This window comes from Zea mays, chromosome 9, assembly GCF_902167145.1.
Source record: "Zea mays cultivar B73 chromosome 9, Zm-B73-REFERENCE-NAM-5.0, whole genome shotgun sequence".
Taxonomy (NCBI): Eukaryota; Viridiplantae; Streptophyta; class Magnoliopsida; order Poales; family Poaceae; genus Zea; species Zea mays.
In genome coordinates, this window is record NC_050104.1 from 74,910,935 (window position 1) to 74,937,916 (window position 26,982).

The 26,982-nt window shown below is 46.0% G+C and overlaps 1 protein-coding gene across 1 annotated transcript; it reads left to right on the plus strand.

Annotated features, from left to right (window-relative positions):
* Positions 1–4,829: 4,829 nt before the first annotated feature.
* On the plus strand, positions 4,830–26,756 carry LOC103639973 (protein SHORT ROOT IN SALT MEDIUM 1). The gene is made up of 23 exons (XM_020543866.2): positions 4,830–5,064; positions 5,191–5,334; positions 5,445–5,576; positions 17,243–17,539; positions 17,624–17,644; positions 17,729–17,790; positions 18,062–18,823; positions 18,925–18,970; positions 19,402–19,494; positions 19,595–19,650; positions 19,776–19,884; positions 20,383–20,597; positions 20,666–20,729; positions 21,373–21,546; positions 21,643–21,673; positions 21,758–22,680; positions 22,786–22,860; positions 23,056–23,130; positions 23,906–24,367; positions 24,745–24,984; positions 25,091–25,132; positions 25,222–25,284; positions 26,321–26,756. Exons 2-23 carry the CDS (start codon positions 5,260–5,262, stop codon positions 26,408–26,410), a joined length of 4,107 nt encoding a protein of 1,368 aa, XP_020399455.1. The 5' UTR covers positions 4,830–5,064; positions 5,191–5,259; the 3' UTR covers positions 26,411–26,756.
* Positions 26,757–26,982: the final 226 nt, after the last annotated feature.

Below are 26,982 nucleotides of genomic sequence, written 5' to 3' on the forward strand. Positions count from 1 at the left end.
GGGGTGGTCCAATCGGCCTGACCTGACGCTGCTCATGAATGGGTGAGCGGGGTCGCTTTGCTGGCCGGTCACTGGGGCCGGCCTTCCTTTTTACGTATTTAGACAATAATTGATCAAAAGTTGGGCCAGCTTTAACCAACCGACCAGCTGCCTTGAATGTATTTGTTTTCCACGTACCTATCTCTGGTCGTCGTGGTTTGAAAGTACGTGGACGTTGTGAATCCTGAGTACGGCCGGACCGTCCGCCGGAGCTCTCCGGACCGTCCGATGGGGTCCCGGACCGTCCGCGCCTACGTGTCGGACCGTCCGGGATACGTAGCACGGGTTCCTGCATCTGTCTCCCTGTCTGCGCTTGCCCCCCAGTACTGGAGGCTGTGATGGTCACCTTTAGGGTCTCCCCTCCATCGGGAGTCTTCTCAGCCACCACTTTCCTGCAAGAAACTTTACGATCCCCATCGGCCTCTCTAGCATTGCCGATGATTGTCTCTTTGCTTTTGTCTTTATCAGCTGTGTTTGGCCGAACTAGGACTTTCTTGCTCTCGAAGTCAATCATGTTCATCGGAAAGGGCTCTGTATCCACCTGCATTTCCTGAAATTTCAATCGTCCTTCATTAATGGCCGATTGAATTTGTCGCCGAAATACATTACAATCATTAGTGGCATGAGAAAATGAGTTATGCCACTTACAGTACGCACGACGTTTTAGCTCGTCGGCGGATGGAACAGTGTGATTTATTTTAATATTGCCATTTTTGAGTAACTCGTCAAATATTTTATCACACTTACCGACATTAAACGTAAACTTAACCTCCTCTTGCCGTTTCTTTTGAACCGGCTGCAAGGAGGGACAAGCCGAAGATTTGGCCTGCTTTGGCCAAACCATTTCAGCAGCACACTTCCGCTGATTCGTCATCCGAGCTACTTTGGTCGCATTCTACTATATGTACGTTGTGACGCATTGTTTTAGCAGTTTCTTTGCTCCGGCTTTCGCAAGCCAAAGCTCTCTGGTGTAACTGTGCCAGCGTAAAAAATTGGATGCCTTCTAATCTTTCTTTTAAATAATATCGTAAACCATTAAAGGCTAATCCTGCTAGCTGTTTTTCTGCTAAATGAATTTGGAAGCATCGGTTTCTTGTATCTCGGAATCTCCGGATGTAATCATTAACCGATTCATCTTTTGCTTGTCGTAATGACACTAAGTCTACCAAATCCAACTCATAGTCATCGGAGAAAAAAATGATCATGAAATTTTTGTTCTAAATCCCCCCATGATGAAATGGAATTAGGAGGTAAAGTGGCGTACCATGCAAACGCAGTTCCTGTTAAAGATAATGAAAATAAACGTACGCGAAATGCCTCTGTGTCGGCCAACTCTCCTAAATGTGCTAAAAATTGGCCTATGTGTTCACGTGTGTTCTTTCCTTGATCACCCGAAAATTTTGTGAATTCGGGTATCCTGGTTCCCTGTGGGTATGGGTGGTGATCAAATCAGCTGTCATAAGGTTTCCGATATGATTGCCCCCAGGGACCATGCTTACTCCGAGCTTATCTCGGAACGCCCCGGCTATTTCTTCCCTTACTATATCAATGGCAGCCGGTGCGAGACCACCGGCTCTCTGGTCAAACATAATTGGGGTTGGCTGGATATTAGCATGTTGTCTTTCCCCCCATTGGTTTGAGTTACGTGGTGCATTTCCATTTGCCCTCTATGGCTCATAGGTTTGATCGTTTCTTTCCGGCCTTCTAGGTGGGGCCGGAAAGCTTTCCTGGGCTCTGGATCCTGAATTAATGGGCTGGTGCATTGCATAGTGTGATGGGAAGTGTTGCTGGGACGGGCGAGGATTCAGGTAATAATCCTCCTCAAAAGATTCATGTGCGGACTGTCTGGACATCGGCCCGGACCGTCCGTGATTATGTGCGGACCGTCCGTCGTTGTATGCGGACGGTCCGACTGGGTAGTTTAGATTCTGTGTCGTGTGTGGTGGTTCGGGCGCATATCTAGGTAACTCATTAAAAATCGGCCCGACTGTTGTTGGTCCGGACGGTCTGCGCTCACATGCGGACGGTTCGGGCATGCGCAGATCGGCTGATTTGCTGCCGATTTGCGGTTGCTCAGGGTATGTGTCCATCGGCATCCCATAAAAGGGGTTGTGACTGGTCGTGACAACCTGTAGCCGATGTGTTACGCGTGTTACCTCCTAACTCAACCTCGTGCGAAGGAAAATTTGTGATACTAGATTTATCAAATGCACGTACTAGTCTCTTAAGATCGCTTTGCATACCCCCTATGATGTTCTGCATTTGTTCACGCTGATCTTCTACATAATTTCTAAGAGATTGCAGATCGTTGGTATTACTTACATTGGGGATATCTGGCGTGGGTTGGAGCGAAGCCGGATCCGTCGCCCGATGTCGGATGACCTTGTTGTTCCTGTCCACTTTGAAGTTGGCCAAGAACTTTGCTTTCGCCTCCTGGATCATCCGCTCCTTGTGCTCCTCGAACTGGAGCTGCTCGTCTGCCGGCAAGGTTTCCCAAGTCGGCTCTATGATGTTGCTTGGGGAAATATCAGAGCTATCCCTTGAACCGGCCATTGAGGGCCGATTTGATAGGTCTATATGTGTTGTCCCCAGCGGAGTCGCCAAAAAGTATGTTGACGCCTTTTCGGAGCGCCAAATACTCAAGAAGAACCGGCGGCGGTGCTCTCTGGTCAGGCGCGGACGGTCCGCGGCACGGAGCCGGACGGTCCGCGACCTGGCGCGAGGCGGCGGTGCTCTCTGGTCAGGCGCGGACGGTCTGCGGCCTGGGGCCGGACGGTCTGCGACCTGGTGCAGGAGCTTGGGTCCTCTGCCTGACGGCCGGACGGTCCGCGCCCTAAGGCCGGACGGTCCGCGCGTGCGCAGGGGCGGCGGAAGTCGCCGGCGGCGGCCTGGATCTCGCTCCTGGGAGGGACCCTGTCGGGAAGGAGAGATCCTAGGGGTTGTCTAGGCTCGGACCGGCCGACCTAGACTCCTCCAATCGGCGTAGAGTCGAAGAGAGGCGAAGAATTTGGGGATTGAGAGGCTAAACCTAAACTAGACTAGAACTACTCCTAGGATAAAATGCGAATAAAAGTTGTATTGATTCGATTGTTGATTACAAATCGGCCGTAGACCTCTCTTTTTATAGAGGAGGGGGGCTGGACCCTTTACACGACTGGATTCCGAGATAATTCCGCAAATCTAGCCAACAAACATAGCACAAAACTAAGAACCCTAAACTGCTCTGCGCATGCGTGGACCGTCCGGCCCACAGGCGCGGACTGTCCGGACCGCGGACCGTCCGGCCTCAGGGCCAGACCGTCCGCTCGCTCAATTGGAGGCTCAACAAAACGAACACACCCTTAATATATACTAGACATTCGATATTTCTATATATTAAAGCAGGCCCAGTCGCTCCCCAGTCAGTGTGTCCACGTAGTCCAAAAATTTTTAGCCGTCCGATGGTTTACGCAGTTTCAAATCCAAACGTCCAAAAAGAGTGTTGTTTCCTTCACTCAGTCCTACACGTGCTTTTATTCTTCCTAGCCACTGCCAGACACTTCTGGACGGGAGACGAAGCGAGCGCACCAAAGGGAAGAAGCCAGCTACTTCTTTCTCTTCATAGTGTCGTCATCTTTTGGGCGGAGTCGACGCTGCTCGCGACTTCATTGTTTCCCCATCCCATCCATTACTCCTAGCGCTACACCGGTTATATCTGCTGTAACGTCATAGCAGCTTCCCCGAAGAATCGCTCCCGTCGCCGACGGAGATCGTCCGGGCCGACGACTGTCGAGATCTCCACGGCTTCTCCGATTGCTTCATCATTTTATCAACGTTTGGCACAGGTACAAATGCATTTCCTATAAACATGACGTTTATTTTGTATTTATAGTACTTCACCATTTACTGCTTACTGCTTTGTCATTATTAATTTGACAATAAATTATAATCTTCGGTTTGGAAGTACGGGCTTCATCAAATTTTACATATTTACTCAGCGAAAAAAATCTACTTGATCAAGATACATTTGATTACACATTCCTTTTCCTCATAGTGTCCTCCAATATAACTGTTTTCTCAGTAGTGGTACTATTACGTATTTCTTTTTTTGCATAACTATCTATAAGCATTCAAAGAATGCTTCTCCAGCCTATTCTCCAAAAAAACAACCTCATTTCATTTTAATAGAACTTTACTTTGATGCAGCAGATATTGATTTCGACCCTGCTATCCAGTTACCATTTATTCAATGCCACATACTTACCTGAATTTAATTTCCTCCAATAATTTCTCCACATACTTATCTTTTGCCACTATGTAGTCATGAACAAACTACTTAGATGTAAATATGTGGCAACCATCATTTGCTACTATGCACTGATAATACAATCTGCTTAGATATATACTATGCCACTATGTAGTCATGAACAACCTACTTAGATGTAAATATGTTGCAGACATCTTTTGCTACTATACACTGACAATCTGTTTAGATATAAATATGTGATAATACAGTGTTTGTCCCATAAATATTATGCCAGACTAATATGTTTCTTTTATTGCTAGCTACATCAGACATTCTTTTCTACCTATGCATCTACGTATATATCTCAATTATTGATATTCTATCATCAGTACTTCACTTTTACAACCTTAAATCAAGTATTTTTTATTTCTATCAATCAACAGCATGTGCTAGGTAATTATTACAACAAATTTACATGTTTATTATCTATTTTAATTCAACTATTTTTATTAAAAACATTTTTATAATGCTATTTCTATACACATTATTACATTGCTTAATGCGCGCGCTGGCGCGCGAGTGACCAGTAATATAACACACACTAATCAAACACCACATATATCTTGCGCTCTCCAAATCCCTCGCCGAAAGCCCGAAACCCTTCCAGTGGTCTTCCGCCGCCAACCCTCGCCGCTCTTCCGCTGCCAACCGTTGCGCCGGCCCGACTCTGTCCTGAAGCCGTGGCGTACGGGGGATTCACTTCCATTCGACGCCATCTGGCCTCCTCTTCCATCTCGCGGGTAAACCCTAGCCCATGCACCTGGCAGCCGATCGAATCTGCGGATACGGTGTCTGTATTGGGTTGGAGTCGTGGTCGCATTCGTTTTTGGTGCTAAAATATCTAGGGTTTCCTTCTTTTCTCGCAGGCGCTTGTTCGTGCGCGTGGATTGTTTTATCAGGGTCTCGTGCCCGTGCCCTAGGTGGGCGCGTCCGCTATGTTTCCTCCCAAAGGGCCCAATCACTATGGCCAGCAGCTGCCTTACGGCGTGCAGCAGCCGTACGGCCAAATCGTAAGGCTCTGTGAAGGGTCTGACTGCTTTCTTTTGTTGCTGGACGCAGATTCGTTATGAATAATCATTCGTGTTCCCGTTGCTTTGGCTGGATGTTTTCTCTATTTCAGCCTAGTAGCACTGGATTTGCAGCCCCGGCAGCGGCAGGTGGCACTGATGGTGGTCGGTTTGGTGCGCGTGCAGGACAAGGGGCTGCTGCGCAGTATGGAGGGCCTTATGCATCAGTATATGGCACACAACAGGTGGTTAACTATAACTGCTTTGTTCTTTTTCTAGATAAAATCTCCAATTCAACATGCAATTTATATTCACTAGTTAGGTGCCTGTGTGTTGCTACGATTTTTTATATATAAGTCCACATTGTTTAAATGTGATAGTTGTTCAAACACGTTCTAAACAACAACAACAACAAAGCCTTTTTGTCCCAAGCACGTTGGGGTAGGCTAGAAATGAAACCCCATATGAAAACCTCAGAGCTCAACCCCAAAGAAAAGAAAAGGGAGAAAAAGGCAAAGGAGAACCGAAAAACGACGAAACTGGGAGACACATAAAAAGAGATAAAACCCACAAGAACCAACAAGATCTAAAGGGGCACAAGAAAAGGTTAAACGATTAAGGAGGAAAAGCGAAACTACAAATTAGGGTTCTGGCACGTGAATTGCACACTTCCACCCCTTCCTATCCACGGCGAGCTCTTTATCAATATTCCACTCCTTCAGGTTCCGAACGCTATTCCGAACGCTAACATAAATTATGTTAAACACAGTGTTTTCAACTATGGTACATTCTGCACTAAAGGATTTAGCATGCTGATTGAAAAGAGTCATTAACCATAGGGACCTAAAGCGGTCTAAGATATTTAGATTTTAGTAGGATATCTCTAAAACATATTTTTGGTACAAAAGCAAACCAAAAAAGCCGAATGAAGCTTACTGCACAACATGCCAATGAAAATCGAAAGATCTTTGAATTACTGTCGAAGACCATGGGAAGGTATGCTTTCAGTCAAGCAGGTAAGACAAACGACATACATGGCAAGGGAATGTGTGAATAGTCAATAAGATGGGGGATCAATGCTTTGTTGTGTGTGTGCAACATGTACAATTCGTTGGCTTGTATGCATCGACCAATGTGTACGTATAATCCCTTTATTGTCACACACTCAAACTGCACAGCGCAACAGAGTGAACAAGGAGGGTATGCATGCCAATCGTGTGATGATGGGATCACATTACTGGTTTGTTATCATGATGAACAACCGATACGAAATGTTAATTCCAATCAAGAAAATATATGGCCATTGAAAGCAAGGAACACCAAAGAATTGTCTCTACTCTGAAAACATCTCTAGAACTACGATCTGAATGACTGAATCAAAGAAGCCAGCTACTAAGACAGTAACTTTTCTATATATCCTAACCCCAACCTTGCGAGTTACCAATCACAATCAACCTTTCTTCTTGGCGGTCCACTCCTGGAATCGACGGAGGCTCGTTGAGACGTCAGTGAAGAGGCCATCGATGTCGACGTCGTTGATCCAGTAGTGGGTTCCTATGGGAAGTTGAAGCACACGTGGTTCCGATCGGAGCACAATTGGCTTAGACCGAGGAAAGGAACGAGAGGGAGATGGAGACCCGGAGCGAAGCGAGGAGAGATAGTCAAGCGAGTAAGCTGAGGGAGCGAAAGGGTGGGAGCGCATGAGGTGTGTGTTCTTTATTACGGAGTACTACACTTTGGTCCACGAGGGTGGAGCAGTTGGCAACAATGGAGCTGGAGCACGGCGACGCGAGCAAGGAGGGATGGAGCGGTTGGCGGCAACGGTGACCTTGAGCTTCTTGTGCTTGGTAGCGGGAAGGCAGGCAGGGAGCACAATGTGTTTGGAGGGAGGCAATGGTGGGAAGGACTCATGCATGTGCGCGAAGATAGGAGGACGACGCACGCACGGAGAAAGTGCCACTTTATATTAGTAGAGATTGTTGTTGATTCGCAACCATTAATATAATTGATGCACATGCCGTGTAGCTTGTTTTTTGTGTTGCTTGTATCAGTGAGGAACCTTGATTCAAGGATAATATTTTTAGTTTATTAGCTGCCTAGGAAGGATCTCTCTCGGTACTTATGATCAATGCTGCAGAGAGATGGGGATATTGATGAAGATGTTAGCTATAGAATCAAATCAACACGGAGGAAGTGGTGCTAAACATCTGGCATTCTATGTGACAAGAGGATAATATAAAAGCAACGACGACTAAACCTGCTATGTTGTACGGTGCAGAATATTGGCCTGAAAAAGGCATCGTGCTCAACAGCTAAGTGCTCTGGAAATGCATATGTTGCGTTGCATTTGTATGGCAAGGAACCAAGTCCAAAACAATGATACACATGATAGGCTAGTGGTGGCATCAATTGAAGAAAAACTTGTACAACGCCGATTGAGATGGTTTGGACATGTCCAACGGAGACCTCTAGAGGCAACCGTGTGTAGTGGGATTCTAAGGTGTGATTGTAATGGGAAAAGAGACAGTGGAAGGCTGAAATTGACATGGGAAGAGGCATTAAAAGGAGTTCTGAAAGGATGATACATACCCAAAGATTTAGCCTTGATTAGAAGCGAATGAAAAATAACTGAGAGAGAGTGAGAGAGAGTGTTCTGCCCTGGGAAACCCTAGCTATAGTACACATAGAGCTACAGTGCACACATAACCCTAATGGGCTAGGCCCATATACATATCACTCTGACACCCCCCGTAGTCGAAACTCTAGCCACTGCAGATGTTGAGACTAGATCGAAACTCCGCAAACACCGTGGACGGAAGTCCTTTGGTGAAGACGTCGGCGAACTGGGAGGTGGTCGGGACGTGTAGAACGCGAACAGCTCCACAGGCTACTCGTTCGCGGACGAAGTGAAGATTGATCTCGACATGCTTCGTGCGCTGGTGCTGGACGAGGTTGGTGGAGAGGTAGACGATGATGATGTTGTCGCAGAAAACCAGGGTGCTCGTGGCCAACGGACTGTGGAGCTCTTGAGGAAGCTGGCGTAGCTAGGCCGCCTCAGCCACGCCGTTGGCCACGACGTGGTACTCGGCCTCGGCGCTGGAGCGAGAGACGACCGGCTGACGCTTGGATGACCAGGAGACGAGGTTGTCCCCGAGGAACACGGCATAGCCCGAGGTGGACCGACGCGTGTCGGGACAGCCTGCCCAGTCGACATCGGTGTAGACGCGAAGCTCCGTGGTCGAGGACCGGCGTAGGAGCCTGAAGTTGAGGGTGCCACACAAGTGCCGCAGGATCCGCTTCATCGCGGTGAGGTGCGGCTCTCGAGGATCGTGCATGTGGAGGCATATCTGCTGGACGACGTAGGCGATGTCGGGCCGGGTGAAGATGAGGTACTGAAGTGCCCCGACAATGCTCCGGTAGCCGGTCGGATCGGCGACCAGGGGCCGGCGGCGGAGACCTTGCCCTGCGTGTTCACCTGGGTCGCGCAGGGCTTGCACTTGGCCATGCCAACGCGCTCGAGGAGGTTGACGGTGTACTGTCGCTGGTGAAGGAACATGCCCTGGGGACGGCGCTTGACGGTGATCCCCAGGAAGTGATGGAGTGCCCCAGGCCCTTCATCACAAACTCCTGCTGAAGGCAGGAGATGATGCGACGCAGGAGCCCATGGGAGGAGGCGGTGAGCACAATATCGTTGACGTAGAGGAGGAGGTACACAGTGTCCGGGCCGCGACAGAGGAGGAACAGGGACGTGTCCGACTTGGCTTCGACGAAGCCCTGCGAACATAAGAAAGTGGCAAAGCGACTGTACCAAGCCCCTGGGGCCTGCTTGAGGCCGTAGAGTGACTTGTTGAGCTTGCAGACCAGGTCGGGGTGAGCAGGGTCAACGAACCCAACGAGCTGAGTGCAGTAGACCGTCTCCGTCAGGGTGCCGTGGAGGAATGTGTTCTTCACGTCGAGCTAGTGGACCGTCCAGTCCGGGGACAAAGCGAGAGTCAGGACAGTCCGGACGGTGGCAGGCTTGACCACCGGACTGAAGGTCTCGTCATAGTCAACTCCAGGGCGCTGGGTAAAGCCTTGGAGCACATAGCGGGCCTTGTACCGCTCTAGGGACCCGTCGGCATGCAGCTTCAGCTTGAAGATCCATTTCCCGGTGACCACGTTGGCACCATGGGGATGTGGCACCAGGTCCCAGGTGTGGTTGGCCTGGAGAGCGTCGTACTCCTCTTGCATGGCACACCACCATTGCGGATCGACAAGCGCACCATGAATAGTCGTGGGAACCGGCGGTAGGATCGGAGAAGAGGCCGCGGCGAGAATCAAACGATCAGGGGCCTGGAGAACACCCGCCGTGCGCGGGGTGACCATCGGGTGGATGTGGCAAGGATCCCGGTGGACGATGACGGGGTGATAGGCCGGGGGTGGGGGTCGGCGCGAGGGCGAGGCGGTGCACCACGATGACCACGACGCTGATACGTCTGGATGGGGTTGGTGTAGCGAGACGACAGGGTCGGTCATGACGATGCGGGAGACGTCGAGGCCGCACGTGGCTGTGCGGGGGAGGGTGGCGCCAGTGGGGTCGCGCGAGGCGACGCAGGGGACACTGAGGCCGCACGTGGCTGTGGGGAGGGTGGCACCGGTGGGGTCGTGCCAGGCGACGCAGGGGACACTAAGGCTGCACGAGGTTGTGCAGGGGAGAGCGTCACAGGCGGGGCCGCACGGGGAGGCGCGGTGAACGAACCTGCAGGGGAAGGGGGGCGACAGTGGGGGACACAGGGGCGGGATCGAGGAACACGTCTAGCTCGGTGAGAGAGGCAGTGGAAGAAGAGGAAAAGAGGAAATCCAACTCGTCGAAGATGACGTGACGAGAGATGAGGACTCTATGTGAGGTGAGGTCGAGGCATCGGTACCCCTTATGGTCGGGGGAGTACACGAGGAAGACACAGGGAGTGGAGCGGGGTGCTAACTTATGAGGAGTGGTGGAGGCGAGATTAGGGTAGCAAGCGCACTCGAAGACACGAAGATGATCGTAGGAGGGGTGGATGTCGAAGAGAGCGAAGTAAGGAGTGGGGTGAGCAACCGCCTTGGTGGGCAGACGGTTGAGGAGGTAGGTGGCAGTGGTGAGGGCCTCAGCCTAGTAGTGAGCAGGAAGGGAGGCCTGAAAGAGCAGAGAGCGCATGACATCGTTCGCCGTGCGAATCATGCGTTCAGCCCTACCGTTCTGAGGAGACGTGTAGGGGCATGACATAAGGAGGTGGACACCGCGAGAGAGAAAAAAAGTCACGGGACACATTGTTATAGAACTCATGCCCGTTGTCACACTGGATACTCCGGATGGTGTGACCGAACTGAGTGGAGACCCAAGCGAAGAAGTGAGACAGGGTGGGAAAGGTGTCTGACTTCTGACGTAAGGGAAAATTCCACAAATCGTGCGAGAAGTCATCGAGAACGAGTAAATAATACTTATAGCCAGAAATGCTGATTACAGGGGATGTCCATACATCACAGTGTATAAGATCAAAAGTGCCTTCTGCCCTAGAGGAGGAGGTGGGGAACGGGAGCCTAACATGGCGACCTAACTGACAAGCATGACAGAGGTGCTCAAAAGATCCCCTACAACCAGAAATAGAGGTACTACTGGAGAGCTTGGACATCACATCACGCCCGGGGTGGCCGAGACGACGATGCCAAGCCACAGAGGAGGCGACCGCTGCAAGAACATGCGGGGCAGAGGTCGATGTAGGGGAAGCAGGCAGGCGTAGCGTGTAGAGGTGCCCGGGGCTGTCACACCGAGCGAGAAGGGTCCTGGTGGCAATATCCTTCATAGACAAACCAAACGGGTCAAATTCCATAGAGCAAGAATTGTCAGTAGCGAACTGATGAATGGAAAGAAGATTTTGAATGATGTTGGGGGCGATAAGGATGTTGGTTAAACGAAAGGGACCGGGAAGAACCGCGACACCCACGGAGGTGATGGGTAGGACAGAGTCGTTTCCCACAACGATGGAAGAAGGAAGGGAGGGGTGGGGGGAGAGGTGGAGGACAGTATACCTGCGTTCGGGGTGGTGTGATAGGAGGCGCCGGAGTCAGCCACCCAGTCAGAAACTGTGGTGGGTGGGGCTAGCATCATCATGGAGAAGGAGCTGGCGAGAGACTGCTCGTCCCACCCATTGGTCCAGGCCCCCCACACGGGCTGGGCCGAAGGCCCCGGGAGGGGAAGGAGCCACTGCTGAGGCTGGGGAGGGGCCGAAGGCGCAACCGGCGGTGGAGCGGCAAACAAGACATGCGGAGGTGTGGTGGGGCGAGGAGCCGAGGCACCCGTGGATGGCCCGGGCCACATGTGGATGGTGCCAGTCCACGGGTTGTAGAGGGATGGCCACTGAGAGCCACCCGGAGAGCTGCCCCGGCCGCCCGACGTGCCACCGCGACCGCGACCCCCCCGGAACCAGTAGGCTGCCGATAAGCTCCAGGGGGCAGTGGGGCCAAAGTGCGGTGAAGAGGAACCCCCCTGGAGTCAGAGGGGGCAGTCTGAGGTGCGCTGTAGAGCGCCGTGGCGGGAGCGGAGGTCGAAGTGGCAGAGAGGCGAAGCTCCTCGAGAAGCAGATTGTTCTTGGCCTCTGCAAAGGTGGGAAATGGCTTCATGCGGGTGAGGATGGGAGTCACGCGATCGAAGCGAGGGCTCAAGCCGCGTAGGAGGTTGAGCACGAGGCTCTCATCGGTGATGGGGGCCCTGAGGGTGCGGAGAGTGTCCGCCATTGTCTTCATCTGACAGCAGTACTCGTCCACAGAGAGATCGCCCTGAGCAAGCTGGCGGAAGGCGGTCTCGAGGTACAGAATCCGAGTCTGGCGGTTGTCGAGGAACTGAGCCTCAAGGGCACCCCAAATCCGATGAGCCGTATCGTCCGGCACACGAACGATGTCTTGGAGTTCGGCCGTGAGGGTGCCATGGATCCAAGAAAGCACCACCTCATCCATCAGGAGCCAATACTCTGTCGGGTCAGAGACCGGAGAGAGGACGTGGTCGGCGAGGTCGTAGCGGCGTAGGGTGTGTAGGACCTGGTCGCGCCAACGAGGGTACTGAGTGGAGTCCGGCGCGAGAACGTCGGTGACGATTGCCCGGATGCTGGTGAGGGCCGTCGCCTGAGCATGAAGAGAGGCGCGAAGAGTCGAGGCTGGGGTGGGCGCGGGCTCGAAGGTGTCGGCGTAGTGTCGAGCGGATGTGGGAGAGCCATCCGAAACGCCCTTGCCGGCGAGACGGCGGTAGGTCTCGGCGTACTGGCGCTCGATGGCGTCAACAACCGCCTGCTCCTGCTCAAGAGCGCAGGCGGCGTCCTAGGCCCGCTGGCGAGCCGCCGTAACGGCGGCCCGGGTGGCGATGAGGAGGGCTGCGACGTCATCCGAGGGAGCGCGCAGGGACGATGTGATGGCGGAGGGCTGGCTGTAGACAGTCAGGGGTGGTGGACGGTCACGCACGGGCGCCCCAATTGGCATGTCGAGCGGGACATGGGGAAAACCCGTTGCCAACAGCCGGGAGCTAGATAGGGCCGCGTCGGGCAGGGAGAGTGCGTTGGAAGGGAAGCCGGGTAGAGGGCTGCGGCCGCCAGGGCAGGGGCCAGCAGGGAGTTGGATGAGGTCGGTGCCGACGCGACCCCGGTAGTCAGAGGTATAGGGCGGGTGGGGTGGGGGGAGGCTGGCTCGGCCGGATCCCCTTGGGGCGCGGTCGGAGCGGCCAGAGGAGAGGGCGGCGCGACAGCTGCGACGAGGACAGAGGTAGGGGCAGGGGCGCGCGCGGAGCCGGGCGCGTCGAGGGCCGCCTGGTAGGAGAGAGGGAGAGGGGGAAAGGAGTCGCCGGAGTAGGGAGTGGCGGCAGAGGAGGTAGGGAACGACGGACGGTCGGCCATGGTGGCGGCGGCGGCGGACAGGGGTCGGCTGACGGCGTGCTCCTGCGCGCGCTCCGTGGCTTTGTCGTCGGGTGCGCCGAGCAAGGAGTGGCGGCGACAGGCGGCTTGCTCCTGCGCGCGCTCGCCGTCGTGGCCGGGCGGGCCGAGCAGGGCGGCGTCAGTGGGGTGGGCAGGGAGGGAAGCGGGCGACCGCCGCCGCACGAGAGGGAGTCCTCTGATACCATGAGAGAGTGAGAGAGAGTGTTCTGCCCTGGGAAACCCTAGCTACAGTACACATAGAGCTAGAATGCACACATAACACTAATGGGCCAGCCCATATACATATCACTCTAACAATAACTATGCACGTACTTGAATCTTGATTTATGGCTTCTGCTGGGTTTCAACTCTAGCCTACCCTAACTTGCTTGACACAAAGGCTTTGTTGTTGTTGTATTTAACTGAGTTAGTTATGTGGTCTGAGTAGCACTCCTCAGGTTCTGGGTTTGACTACCTGTGGGAGCGAACATTAGGCTGTGGTTAAAAAATCCTCTCGTTTGTCCCACACCAAAGCACAAATCTAAGGCCTGCTCCCGGTCGCGGTCGTTTCTCAAATGGGCTACGGTGTCGCTATGTATGGGTGGGGCAGTGGTTCGGGTTTTTTCTCGACCCGCGTGAAAAGGTCTTCTTAATATAATGCTCGGGGGCTGTCTGGTTGAGTTTTTTTTGTATTAGCTGCTAGTCTGATACTTAGGTTTGTAGTTATAGGGTCAAGTGTTACAAAGCTGCATTGTTTTTGGCATTAGGAAATTGAATGGATCATCATGGACATTTGGGATAGAATTGTCGATTCCAGTCTGTCAATTAAATATTTGTGAAATATTGCTGGCAGAATTTTTAATGTGTGTTTGGTTATCCTTCTTGCTAATCTGAATTTTAAAATAAAAGTTGGTTAACAAAAAATGCACTTGTTAGGTTCCCCTGTAGGCCTGTACAAAAACAGGCTAATCTATGTTATTACCTCCAGCTAACATTTTATGTCCAGTTTGGGAGTCCTAAGTTATAGTTTTAATAAACTACAAGAAGTTTGACTTATCCTATGTTATTACCTTTTGGTTATTTTTTGTAGTCGATTTGCTCCACGTCAATTCATCATCAGAGTCTGCTGGGACTTGATGTTCTGTACTTATGCATTTTGGGACCAGTATTTCAAAATTTGTGACATATGTGAACTGATGTTTTGCCTTTTGGGGATGTGGAGTTGTGGACAATAACCACTTTGCTTTGGAGGTGGCCAAGCCTCTTGATGTATTTAGGAGGTGCGGCGAAGAACCATCAACTTAGATTTTGGCATGGGGAAGGAGAGTTGGTGACTGTTGGTGCTGACTTGGCTTCACCTATTAGGTCTTAGGTGTACCTTCAGGCTGCCTAATTGGCCACGTAGCCTTGCTGATTTGTCCCTGATTGCAGCTGCTGACCACCACCTAGAGCCTAAATGTTCCCTTGGTAGGCGGATTTTTAGAATACTGGTTTGATGGGGCAGAAAAACATCAAAGTTGCCATTATTTACCAGCTATAAGCAATGATTTCAAGTCGTCCGACTAATCGCGATTAATCGCGATTAGTCGGGCTAGTCGGTTTTAGTGGAGCGACCAGGGTATCCGACCCGATTAGGTCGACTAATCGTCCAGTCATCCGATTAGTCGTCGACCAAGTGCGATTAGTTGTCTAGTTAATGTGTGGACGATTAGTTAGGTTTGGTTGGCTGGCGGCTGGCCTGTTTTTGCTTTGGGCTGGACGTCTAGTAAGTCTGCAACTCTACATCATATGTTATGTAGTGAGTAGTGAGTGATATTCAGTTCATGTTCTGAAATCTGAATTCTTAATTCTGAAATGTGATTTGAGTGCCTGACAATTCTAGTATTCATAATTTCTATGATGTTCTGAAATTTGAATGTTCAATGGTGTTCTGAAATCAGAATTGTCCACTCTCCACTGTCCAGTTCTGGTATTCATATTTGTTTTGTTTGGTAATTTGGTTACTTTGATATTGCCTCCTATATGCTATATTGCTATATGCTATGCGTATATATATCAATATTACATTATTACACATATATATAATGTATATATAGGTCCTGTACCTGTAAATATGCAGGAGGACCAATAGGGACGATCAGGTCGACTAGGACCCGATTAGTCGACCTAATCGTCGACTAATCGCGATTAGTCGCCTGGTCGCCCAGGTGTCTCGACTAGCTAGTCGAGCGACTTGAAACCATTGGCTATAAGTAGAAATTCCTGCCTTATCTCTGCTTCCCTGCAGCTATCCTATTTATTCTTGTGGCGGTTCCTCTGTACCAATTTGATATTTGAATCTGTTTGATTGTTCCCCATCCGCAATTTCTTCTATATTAAGGGCCAGTGTGATTGCAGGTTAAGTTATTCCTGTATCCTGTCTCTTCCCTGCTGCATATTGTATATTGTTATGACAGGGGATTGGGACTTGAGGTGGTTTGGAGCCTGAAAATGTTTCTGGTTCCCCAAATTCATGGTCTGAAATTCCATATTGTTGTTTAACGTCACTATTTGTATTGAGTTTTACTGTAGTCTACATTTTGCATTGTAAAGTAGTACTAGATCTAAAGTTTTATGCCCTGCTCATAATTCTATGGTAAGCTAAATCCACATAACTAGGTGATCAAGATTTCGTAGGAGTAGCAAAGCATGCCCACAGTATGTTGTTTGTTGTGACCTTGTCGACCTATCATGATTTCATCTATGACATGAAACAATGTATGCCACAGTTTCTGATCTGTCTCCACTAGTTTGCTCAGCTGTATCATACTTCTGATGGGTACTTGTATATCAATTCTACCTAATGTCTGCAACAGTCACCACTGTACGTACTTGATATCTGGTAGTGCTAGATTTAAGCAATGTTATTATTGGTAAAAAGAGCATTTCGTAGCTGTTACACTCAGCAAACATCAAATAGCATTTTTTACTTTTCTTTGCTGATTGTTTTTTTCTCGAACACGCAGGAGAGCTGCGTATCATTTCATTAAAAGAAGGATGATAATTACAATGACCTAAACACCACTCACACAAACACACACAAACAACACTAGTAATAACCACCTTCTAACCGGGGTTGAACACAAAAGCTAGGTCCGAAAGACGGGTCAAGCCTTTGGCCCCCGCAAAACACCACATATTGAACTCATCACTGGCTGAGGTAAGCAATCTAGCTATAGAAGGCTGAGCACCATTGAAAACACAGTCATTACGGTGTCTCCAGAATCACCAAAGAGTTAAGGCCATCTCTAAGGTCCTTAGGAGTAACCTCAGCCGATCTACTCCACCAAGCTTCAAAATTGATATCTTCCATCCCGGGGGAGAGTGCGGACAGGCCGACACGTTGGAGAAGAAGATACCAAAATTGCCTCGCGAGGACACAAGAAACAAGCAAGTGATGAATAGACTCTCCTTCCTGGTCACATAAGGGGCAAGAACTAGGATGGGGAAGATTCTTTGCTGATTGTTGGCTGTTATTTTGCAGTGATAAGAACTTGATTTGTGTCCATAGGTTTTTAATTGCATTTGTAATGCATAGTGACAAGGTGACAAAATACAGTACACCAAAAGCAGCATATACCACACATTTATAGCTGGTTATTTAAAACCATGATACTAAGTACGCACCATGGATAATGGTTGCTATGAGTCTATGAAGGAATTTGTGCGAACTATTCATGTCTGTCCCTGATATTTCTGTTATTTTTACTTATTAAGGAATTTGTGCTAACTATGATACTTTTTTATTTGTGCTGTGTTTGGCCTCTGTTTTAGTTACTCAAGTGACCTTTTCTTCATGTCAATTCCTGCCAGTCATATGTTTCCGTTGTTTCAGTCACTTCTTATGGTTAGGGTTCACTTCTTGTGACCTTTAACTTGTACCATTACAGTTGCATGTGGTTCCCACAATTTTGTTGCCAAGTATCGTAACTGAACATTCTCATTCTTTTCAACAGGTTGGCGGACTTGGTGGCAAAGGTCCAGCTTCTTCAAGTCTTCCTAGTTTCCCAACTCGTCCAACTTCTCTCCCTGAGTCGTCCAACTTCTCATCTGCACCTGTGGGGTCTGGCCTGGCAAGGCCAAATGATGACTATATGGCTGTGCGTGGTTATGCACAGAAGCTAGACCAATATAGCACTGATTATCCACTAGAGAGACGTATGTATGGTGAACACTCAGCCAATCTTGGTAGGAGAGATGGTCTCAGTGATTTGGATAGAAGATATACTGATCAGACAGCTACTGGTCATCAGGTTTCTTTCTCTGTTTTTCTTTTTGCCTTTCTCCTAGATTGCAAATAATCAGTGCACTGTTGTAACCATCTTGTTCTTTCACAGGTTCATGATCATATGGAGCAGGTAGATTTTTGTTTCCCTACTTAGAAACCACTGTTTTGTTCTTTCTGATAGCATGTTGTTTAACGAATCCTTTTAATTTTCTAGAGTTCATCAATGCGCCACCAGCAGCTCCTGAAAGGTCAGCTGCAGCCCGGATCTGATACAAGGTACACCCTCAGGCCTCAGTCAGGTTATATGAAATGAATCTAGAAGGTTGTTGATTATTGTTAGAATTTTATTGTCACACAAGATATAACAGTGCATTAATTGAATGATCATGTGTTTACTAAACTATTTCTGCGTAGCCTTTGTTTCCGTTAGTTGTTTCGGTACTTCTCATTGATATTCTTGGAAGACTAATCAGTAACAGCCATTTGTGTGTTTATCACTGCAATAGAACATAGCACATACACTGAGTATAGTATGCATTTCTGGCAGACAAGCCGATTACTTTGCAGGAAGATCTGCTCCAGCCCATCAAGCATCCCAGGAAATTGGTGTATATGGAAGAGTTGAAGCTGATAATCGCAACATATCCATTCTTGGGAATGCTCCATATGGAAGACAGCAATCAGCCTCATTGTTGGAAGGAGCTCCAAGGACAAACATCGACAGCCTCTATGGACAAGGATCGTCAGGCACTGGTTTTGGTGCAGGTCTTCCTCCTGGACGTGATTATGCCTCAGTGAAAGGCCTGCCCCATCCATCTTCAGACCCTGATCACCGAGATAGCATCTTACCCCGTGTACATCCAGCCGTCTCAATGGTTGATGATCGTAGAGTTGATCGAATTGGTTATCGTCGTGAACTGGATCTAAGAGATGAGGAACGCAGAAGGGACCTAATACTGGAAAGAGAGAAGGAACTTGAACGGGAACGGGAACGAGAACGGGAACGTGAGTTACGGGACTTTCGAGATCGTGAAAGGGAAAGAGAACGTGAAAGGGAAAGGGATCATGAAAGACTACTAAGAGAACGTGAAAGAGAAAGGGAACGCGAACGCGAACGTGAAAGAGAGCGCGAAAGAGAACGCCTTCGTGAGCGCCGGGAGAAGGAGAGAGAGCGGGATAGGAAGCACAGAACTGATCCAAGGCGGGAGCACACTCCACCTAGAGGCCCTGGTGATCGGCGGCGGTCTTCTTCTGTTAGATCTGAGAAGCCTGTACGGCGAATTTCCCCTCGACGTGATGCTGTGCATAGGTGGACTTCCATGTCTCTTCTGCAGTTTTGTGGATGAAATAGGTTGCTGCTTTGTCTTTTGTGCAGCTTTTAAACTAATGTTTTCATTTGTTGTGCTGAAGGCATCGTTCACCTGTTAAAGAAATAAAGAGAGAATATATTTGCAAGGTAAATTGAAACCTGTGTTTGTCAATGTTATTGCTGAAATCAGTTGACATCGTTAGTTCTTCACTAGCCTCCTTGATGCATTCTGATCTTAAGGTTCCTTGGTTCTGGTCCATCTTCCATCTTCATCTATTCTTCCTTTTACCAGTCTATTAGGCTTGTCTCTCTCTCCTGGTACAGAATCTTTCCTTTCTTTTTCTTGTGCTATGGGAAGTCATGACTTCACCAAAATTAGAGGAGCGTTCACGTCTACCTTGATCTTTGATTGCACAAGAGTATATGATTGATTAACCATGAATGATTGTCTTCCTTTTTCCGGTCTCTTCCTTTTTTTATTTAATGTTTCATCAAGACATTTTTCTATGTACAATTATGGGATTGTTTCATTTTGCTTCCTGCTGTGAACTTAATGCTAACTATGATGTTATTTGCAGGTTTTTCCATTTCGCTTCGTGGATGATGAGAGGGATTATCTGTGCTTGACAAAACGGTATCCCAGACTTGCAGTTACTCCAGAATTTTCTAAGGTTGGGCATTCTGTTCATCTACCTTTTGCTGCTGATCGATATTCAACTTGGCTTTTGGCATTCTCTGTCACTCTAATTTGTATAATTTGCTGTTGCACAGATTGTCTTGAACTGGGCTAAAGAAAACTTAAATCTTCCTCTCGATACACCAGTGAGGTATTCCTTTTATTTATGAACACATTACTATGCATAAATACTGTTATACATGTGTTCCTTCTTGGAGTTCTCATGTTTCCAATTAACTGTACAATTGGCACTATGATACAATTGCTGTGAACCAGTTTGGAGCATGATATCCATGATTCAGATGATAATGCTGATGAAGGAGCAATTATCTCCACTGAGAAAACACCAAGCTTCAATACTCCAGCCACCATTTGGAATGCAAAGGTTTCTATCTACAGTTTTATATCTGCTTTTTAGGAATTTTGTTTTTTCTGTATGCGTTTCAAGTTGTAGCTCTAGTGGTCAGTAGATAAGCTGATCTGGAGTAACTTGTTATACTGTCGTACATTGTATACGTGAATCTGAAGGAAACATATGGCATATAGTTTTAGGTCTGTTTGGATGTTGCCGAAGACCACATTATTTGAAAATCACAGCAATATTTATGGCATTAAGAAAACTGCAGTATACTAATGTTTGTACATATCGAGAACAATTTATTGTTGCTTGCAAATAGATCATTGCATCACTTTGTGTGCTGCCTTAAGTTACCCAAGGGCATTAAAATTCTGTTCTTATTTTGGCATTGATATGCTTACTTGAGCTTATCTCACTTCCAGTGATAACCATCATATGGAATAACAGTTTTTGTTATATGATTTTTATAAATCATTTCCAAATTACTCCTGTTGCAGTGCTGCTTATACATGTGATGGTTTGCAGGTACTATTGATGAGTGGCATGAGCAAAGGTGCCTTTGCTGACATAACTTCATTGAGAAGTACTGAGGAACGAGTTGTGCACTTGAACAATATATTAAAATTTGCTTTATTCAAGAAGGATCGTTCTCTATTTGCAATTGGAGGCCCTTGGAATGCAGCAATAGATGGTGGTGACCCCTCAGTTGACTGTTCTTGCTTGATTCAAACTGCCATCAGGTATGCTGTTATCAAACAAGGTATGATGACCAACTTGCAGTTGTGCTGATATGATCGTACTTCGACAGATGTGTTAAAGAAATGGTTCAAGTTGATCTATCTAGTTGCACCCACTGGAACCGTTTTGTCGAGGTACTTGTGAATATATATGTTTCAGTACCTTAATTTTTTAAAAACTTTGTTTATACTTACTGCATGCTGTCTTCTCATGGAAAACATCTTTGTACCTGACACCGCTACCCTTTTTCATTGTTTTCTGCCTTGTGTAATGTTGCAAGTTTGATGACAATGTCTAACTTAAAAAGAATGTTTATGAAATGTTATTCCTCACTGCATTATATTCAAGATTAAGAAAACTATCGCTAGATAAATAAACTGGCCAGTACAACTACCAACACTTCACTCCGTATGTCAAATTTCTGAGGCATGGATGCATATCAAGTTTAACATTGTAAGTTTTTACTGACAATCAGATTACGTGTATATGCCAAGTCAAATCATGCCTTAACATTTGAACAAATTTGCATGTTTGATCTATTCAATATTCTCTTGAATAGTTTTGCTTCTGTCTATCTCTGATATCAAATTCTTGCGAGTCATTGCTGAAGTTCTGCCGTAACATAGCCACAACATCCATATTTTGGTATGATTGATAACTTGTAGGTTACAACTTTGTTGGGCTATTGTACATTTGTATGGTATACGTATCTTGTAGTTCCTCCACTTCGTACTACATGTTGATGGAATATTAACTGATGCATGTTTACACATGCAGGTACATTACAATAGAATAGGCAAAGATGGACTCTTCAGTCATAAAGAAATTACTGTTCTGTTTGTGCCAAACTTGTCTGAATGCTTGCCTTCAGTGGATATATGGAAGAATAACTGGATTCTGTACAAAAAATCAAAGGCAGAAAGGGAAGAACTCACTGTTAAAAAGGAAAAGGTTACTTTGTCCCATTATGGATTTGGTGAATAACTTTTCTTTCTTTCTTTGGAGTTCTCACTAAAAGTTTTTTAAATCTGTGTTGCCTTGTTTCAGAGTCCTGGTGATTCGAAAGAGCAGATGCAAGGTTTGGAAGATTTCCATGTTGCATCTCATTGAATTTTTTTTACCTGTCTGTTATTAGAGCAAAACTGAAGTCGTTTGTTAACAGTTTCAGGGGAGCTGAATAAGGGTAAAAGTTTAGATGCTGATCAATTAAAAGAGGGTGGTGTTGGTTGCAGTGATATGAAAAATGAGAAATGTGATGCTGATATGAAGCAGCAAGGTAATGATGGAGACAGTAAAGTTAAAGTTGAGGAACCTGTTCAGAAGATGGGTGAGGATGTTGAAGTAAAAACTACAGGTGACTCCTCTATTGACCATGCAGCTGGGGATAAGAAGCCCACAAAAAAGAAAATAATAAAAAAGGTTGTGAAAGTTGTTCGGAAAAAAACAACAGGACCTTCAATTGATAAATCTTGTTCCGAGGACAAGAATGTTGTAGCAGAATCTGCAAATAAAACTGCAGAAGGGGGGCAGAGTCAACAAAAGAATGAGGATGCTGGAAAACAACAGGTGGGAGCTGGCATAAGTCAACAGCCTGAAGCAAAGAAAACTGGGAAGAAGAAAATAATTCGAAGGATTGTTAAAAGGAAAGTTTCGGGTCCAGGTTCGCAGTTGACTGCCTCTACTACACCTGCCGAGACTAGTAAGCAAGAAGCAGAAGTTCAGCCAGATAAAAATGTTGAGAGTTCAATCGATGTTGGAAATCCTCAGACTAAGCTGCAAGAAGGGTCAAAAATTCCATCTGAAGATATCTCAAATCAGAAAGAGAAGCCAGAGGAAAAGGAACACCCATTGACTGACCTCAGTTCAAATGAGGATAAGGGTAATCACGAGGAAGCTATGGAACAAAAAGATATGAAAAATGATGTAAAGAAGGATAAAGCAATGGATGATAAAGAGAAAAATAGAGACCTCAAGATGGATCCAAAGCAAAAACCACTCAATGACACAAAAGAAAAGAAGAGGTCTGATGAACCACCAAAATATCCAGGATTCATTCTTCAGACGAAAAGGAATAAAGAATCTAAAGTATGGGTAAAATGCTACTTAGTTTACTTTTTTTATATATAATTCTATTATTCAAACTTACTTGGATGAGTTGTCCATGATATCTGAAGGAATTCTGCTTTGCAGCTCCGTTCAACATCCCTTTCGTTGGATGGCCTCCTAGATTATACTGCCAAGGATATAGAGGAGTCTGTATTTGAGGTCTGTGTTTTGTAATTACTTTTTGTTAGTATATATCAAAAGGGACTACTACTTGTGCACCTTTATATGTTTTGCTGCTACCTAGTTGGCAAATTTGAGCATCCCACACCACGTAACTGAAGTCTCTTTTCATTTTTTTTGTGTTTGAGAGCTCATGCGGATGTACACTGATCTGTTCTTCTATTCCTTTTTCAGCTTTCTTTGTTTGCTGAGTCATTCAGTGAAATGCTTCAACACAGAATGGGTTGTGTTATCCTGTCTTTTCTTGAGGTACATCCTTTGTGCTTTGCAAATGATTTAGCTAAGCTTCAAATAATTCTCATCCTTTGTGCTTTGCAAATGATTTAGCTAAGCTTCAAATAATTCTCTCCTATTGTAATTGTTCTAGTGACATGTCCAAAAGACTTAATTGTACTGTTGTGTAATTCAAAATACCCTGGCGTGAAATGTAACGAACGGCTTTTTGGTGGTTTATTATGTCCATCAGTTCTGTGGTCCCTTCAGCCTCTTTATGTATACCTTCTAAACCTAATGATTCTATGTTTTGTTTCTGAATGATCAGCTGCTCACTAGTATTTGATAATTCAGTGGCTGTTCTCTTATTCTTTGTTCACACTAATTTGTTTTGCCACTACGAGACTGAAGGTGCTCTTTTTCAAGACATCAACTACTAAAACTATTTCACATGTCACTGTTACTTGGACACCAGCATGAGTATATAAATTGGCAAGTATTTTGGACTTAACAAATATCACGTGCAATCTGAATCATGTGTGGTGAGTCTAATACGGTGAAGTGTTTTAGATCCAAGAGTCTGGGCAAACTGGTTTTGTCACTATTTTTTCATGGGTAACCTTGATTGGTGTGTGGTGATGGTGCATTTTTCTTTTTGTGTGGTAGTCATAATTTTTTTATTAATCTAGGTTTGGACGCTGTCGTATGACAGAATTTGGCTCATCCTACCATGAAAGTTGCCACCCTGCAGTATGTTTTGGGCCTTTTGGCATATTGATATGTTTCATAACATGTTCTTTTTCCTTAACAGAAACTGTACAGGCGTTATGTTGTGAAGAGGAATCAACGCAAACGCCAGAGAGAGGAAGATCTAAAGAAAGAAGAGAAGAAATCCTCAGAGAAGCGATCCAAGACCATGCATGAGACTATAATTGAAAGTGTTGATAACCTAGGAGGCAGCGTTGAAGTGACAAAAGAGGATGAAGAAAAGATGAGCAAAGATCAATCAGCAAATGTTCATGCTGAACTGCCAAAAGAGGGTCAGATAAAACTTGGCACAGATCATCCAATTGTTAACCATGGCGAACCAGCAAAAGAGGGTGATGAAAATATGAACACTGATCATTCAGAAGCTGTTCTCGATAAACCTGCAGCTGATGCAAATATGGCAGAGGAAGATCCTGAATACGAGGAAGATCCTGAAGAAATAGAAATATATGAAGATGATGAGGACATGGATGATGCTCATGCTGGAGCACAGAATGGAGAACAGGTTTTTTTTCCAGCTTTTGACCTAGTTGATTCAGCTCTTCATTAATTTAACTGTCATGTCATTTATCACCTCGTGTTTTCTTAAACTTCCACAATAAATTTCTTTTCCTTATATAGCTTGTGGCAATCACCAACAGTCATGGTCATCTGGGCTATTAGCCTACTTTGTCCCCCTATAATGCTTGAGACCGCCTTTCACTAATCTTATATTTTAGAATTTTATAAGATCTTATCATGTATTGTTGTCATATTGTATGATTTCACATATAATATCATCTCGCTATTTTTATGTTTGAGGTTCAACTTTATGCAAGAGATGTACAGAACTAGTTCCATGCTTAATCTGTCCCTGTGACACCTCATTTTCTGGTGGCACAGAATGAGAACACAAATGACAGAGATGTTAAGCCAGAAGTAGCGACAGCAGATGGTGGAAATAACAGAAGTTCAACACAACCTGAAGTAGGAAATATTACTAATACCCATGAAAGAGCTGCTTCAATGGAGGACAAACTGTCTGTGGCAGAGAAAGGAGATTCTGTGGAAGGTGGAGAAAAGGTAGTTAGTAAGGAGGTTAAGCCAGCAAAAGATGAGGTGGTCGACAAGGACCTGTTGCAGGTAATGTTTGTTTTTTCTCTGATTCATGGGAGATATTAAGGGTTTGTTTGGATTGTGGTCTGCCAGCTAATATGACTGCATGATCTTTTCTCCATCGATCTTATAGGCCTTTAGGTACTTTGACATAAATAGAGCAGGATATCTCAAGGTAATATACGAGCATGATCTATTATTTCAAATTCAATCTTACTGTTTCGATTCATGTGGTCACGGGCTACCGTTATTTCACAACTGCAGATGGATGATTTAAAATGTATTCTTCACAACTTGGGCAAGTTTTTATCAAGCAGGGACGTGAAGGTGAGATATTTGACTGGAAAAAGTCTATAAATTACTCCCCTGAAGTTTTGCCCGTGTCTAGATAAATCTCCCAAACCAATGTTTAGATCGATTTACTCACCTCCTGCCTCCAACTATTTTAGTAGTTCAATTTGCTAAGGAAGATATGTTATTTCGGTTTCTCTACTACAAGTTGGAGTTTTAATTTCAAATTTTATGAGGTGATAGACATCATAATTATTGTTACAAAGACATCACAAACTTATCGTCACTATTTTGATAGGTTAGGAAATGCAGTAATAAAATAATACTAGTGATTCAAAATTGTAACATGAAAAAATATGTAATTGTTCTTAACATGAAATTTGATCTTTATCATCTTACAAATTTTGAAATTAGAACTCAACTTGTTCTTAAGAGCTACTTCGGAAACTCAAACCCCCTTCGGAATTGTAGAGGATTGAGGGGTTCATTTATCCCTCAATCCCCTCCAATTCCTAAGAGGAGTTAAGTTTCCAAACTAGCCCTAAGGGGTGAATTGGACCAACTGAAATGATTGAAGGTTGTAAATTAAACTCATTATTAAGGACCACCTTAATACATGTGGATTGAGGTGAATACGAGAGTGTCCGAATAATGCCTAACCGGTTGTTGAAAGCTATAAGTCTGTTGACAGTTGTCAAACTAGATTCCTTTCTACAAGCATTTAGGATGTTTCTATTTGTTGTTTAACATATGGTCAATTTGTAAGGGCAATGTACAACTCTATTTTTAATATGGCATTGGGCGTCCCTTAAGTCTTTAGGGGGCTAAGTAAAAAAGTACAAAAGACGACCTAACATGTCTCTACACGACTCTCTATACATATAATATTTTAACAATATTTATGATCTATGAGCTTAGAGTTGTATCATGTAGTCTCTTATCTCTTAGTTCTTTTTTATACATAGAAAACTGATCCATAAGTTCAGAGTTATACATGCCCTAATGACTGTCTAACAATGGTGTGCTCAACATATGTTCAATCTGTAACGACTGTAACAATGGCCATCTGCAGGACTTGGTTCAAGTTGCTCTTGTTGAGAGCAATTCTGCAAGGGACACTCGCATAATCTATCCTAAGCTTGTGAAGATAGTTGACCTGTAATCTGGCACTGCTTGGCCCATGTGAGCCCCTTGAAGTTAACTACGCTATCATCGATGAGTCAGTTATGAAAAACTATTTTCTTTATTTATAAATGGCTTCACTGTCATTTTTTGGTTACCTGTTCGTACTATTATGTTGTACGGAGCTACTTTTGCTTTCTTGTTGAATATTTTTTTATTGTAATTGTGGAGTCATTAACTTGGCAACCAATGCTTATTGTAAGCATCAAGGATTATCACATTTCATAAATGAGGGCACTTGAAAAAGGCGACGAACATTGTATTAATGCTTATTGGTCTTGTCGTTTAGCTAACGAAGCTGAATAAGAAATTCGATATTTTGTAAACGTTGTGCATTGATACAATGTGATGCGGGGACATTTTGCTTTATTTAGATATGCAAATCGTCATCGTTAATTCTTTGGCCGCACCAAAGGCCGAGGGCCAAACAATATGTGGGTGGCGGAGTCGTTTGTTTAGCCGTGAGATGTGTAGAAAAGTTGTGATCCCTATGCGGTGGAAAAGTTATAAGATGTTTGATGAAAGCATAAAATATACCTATGTAAGGGTGCG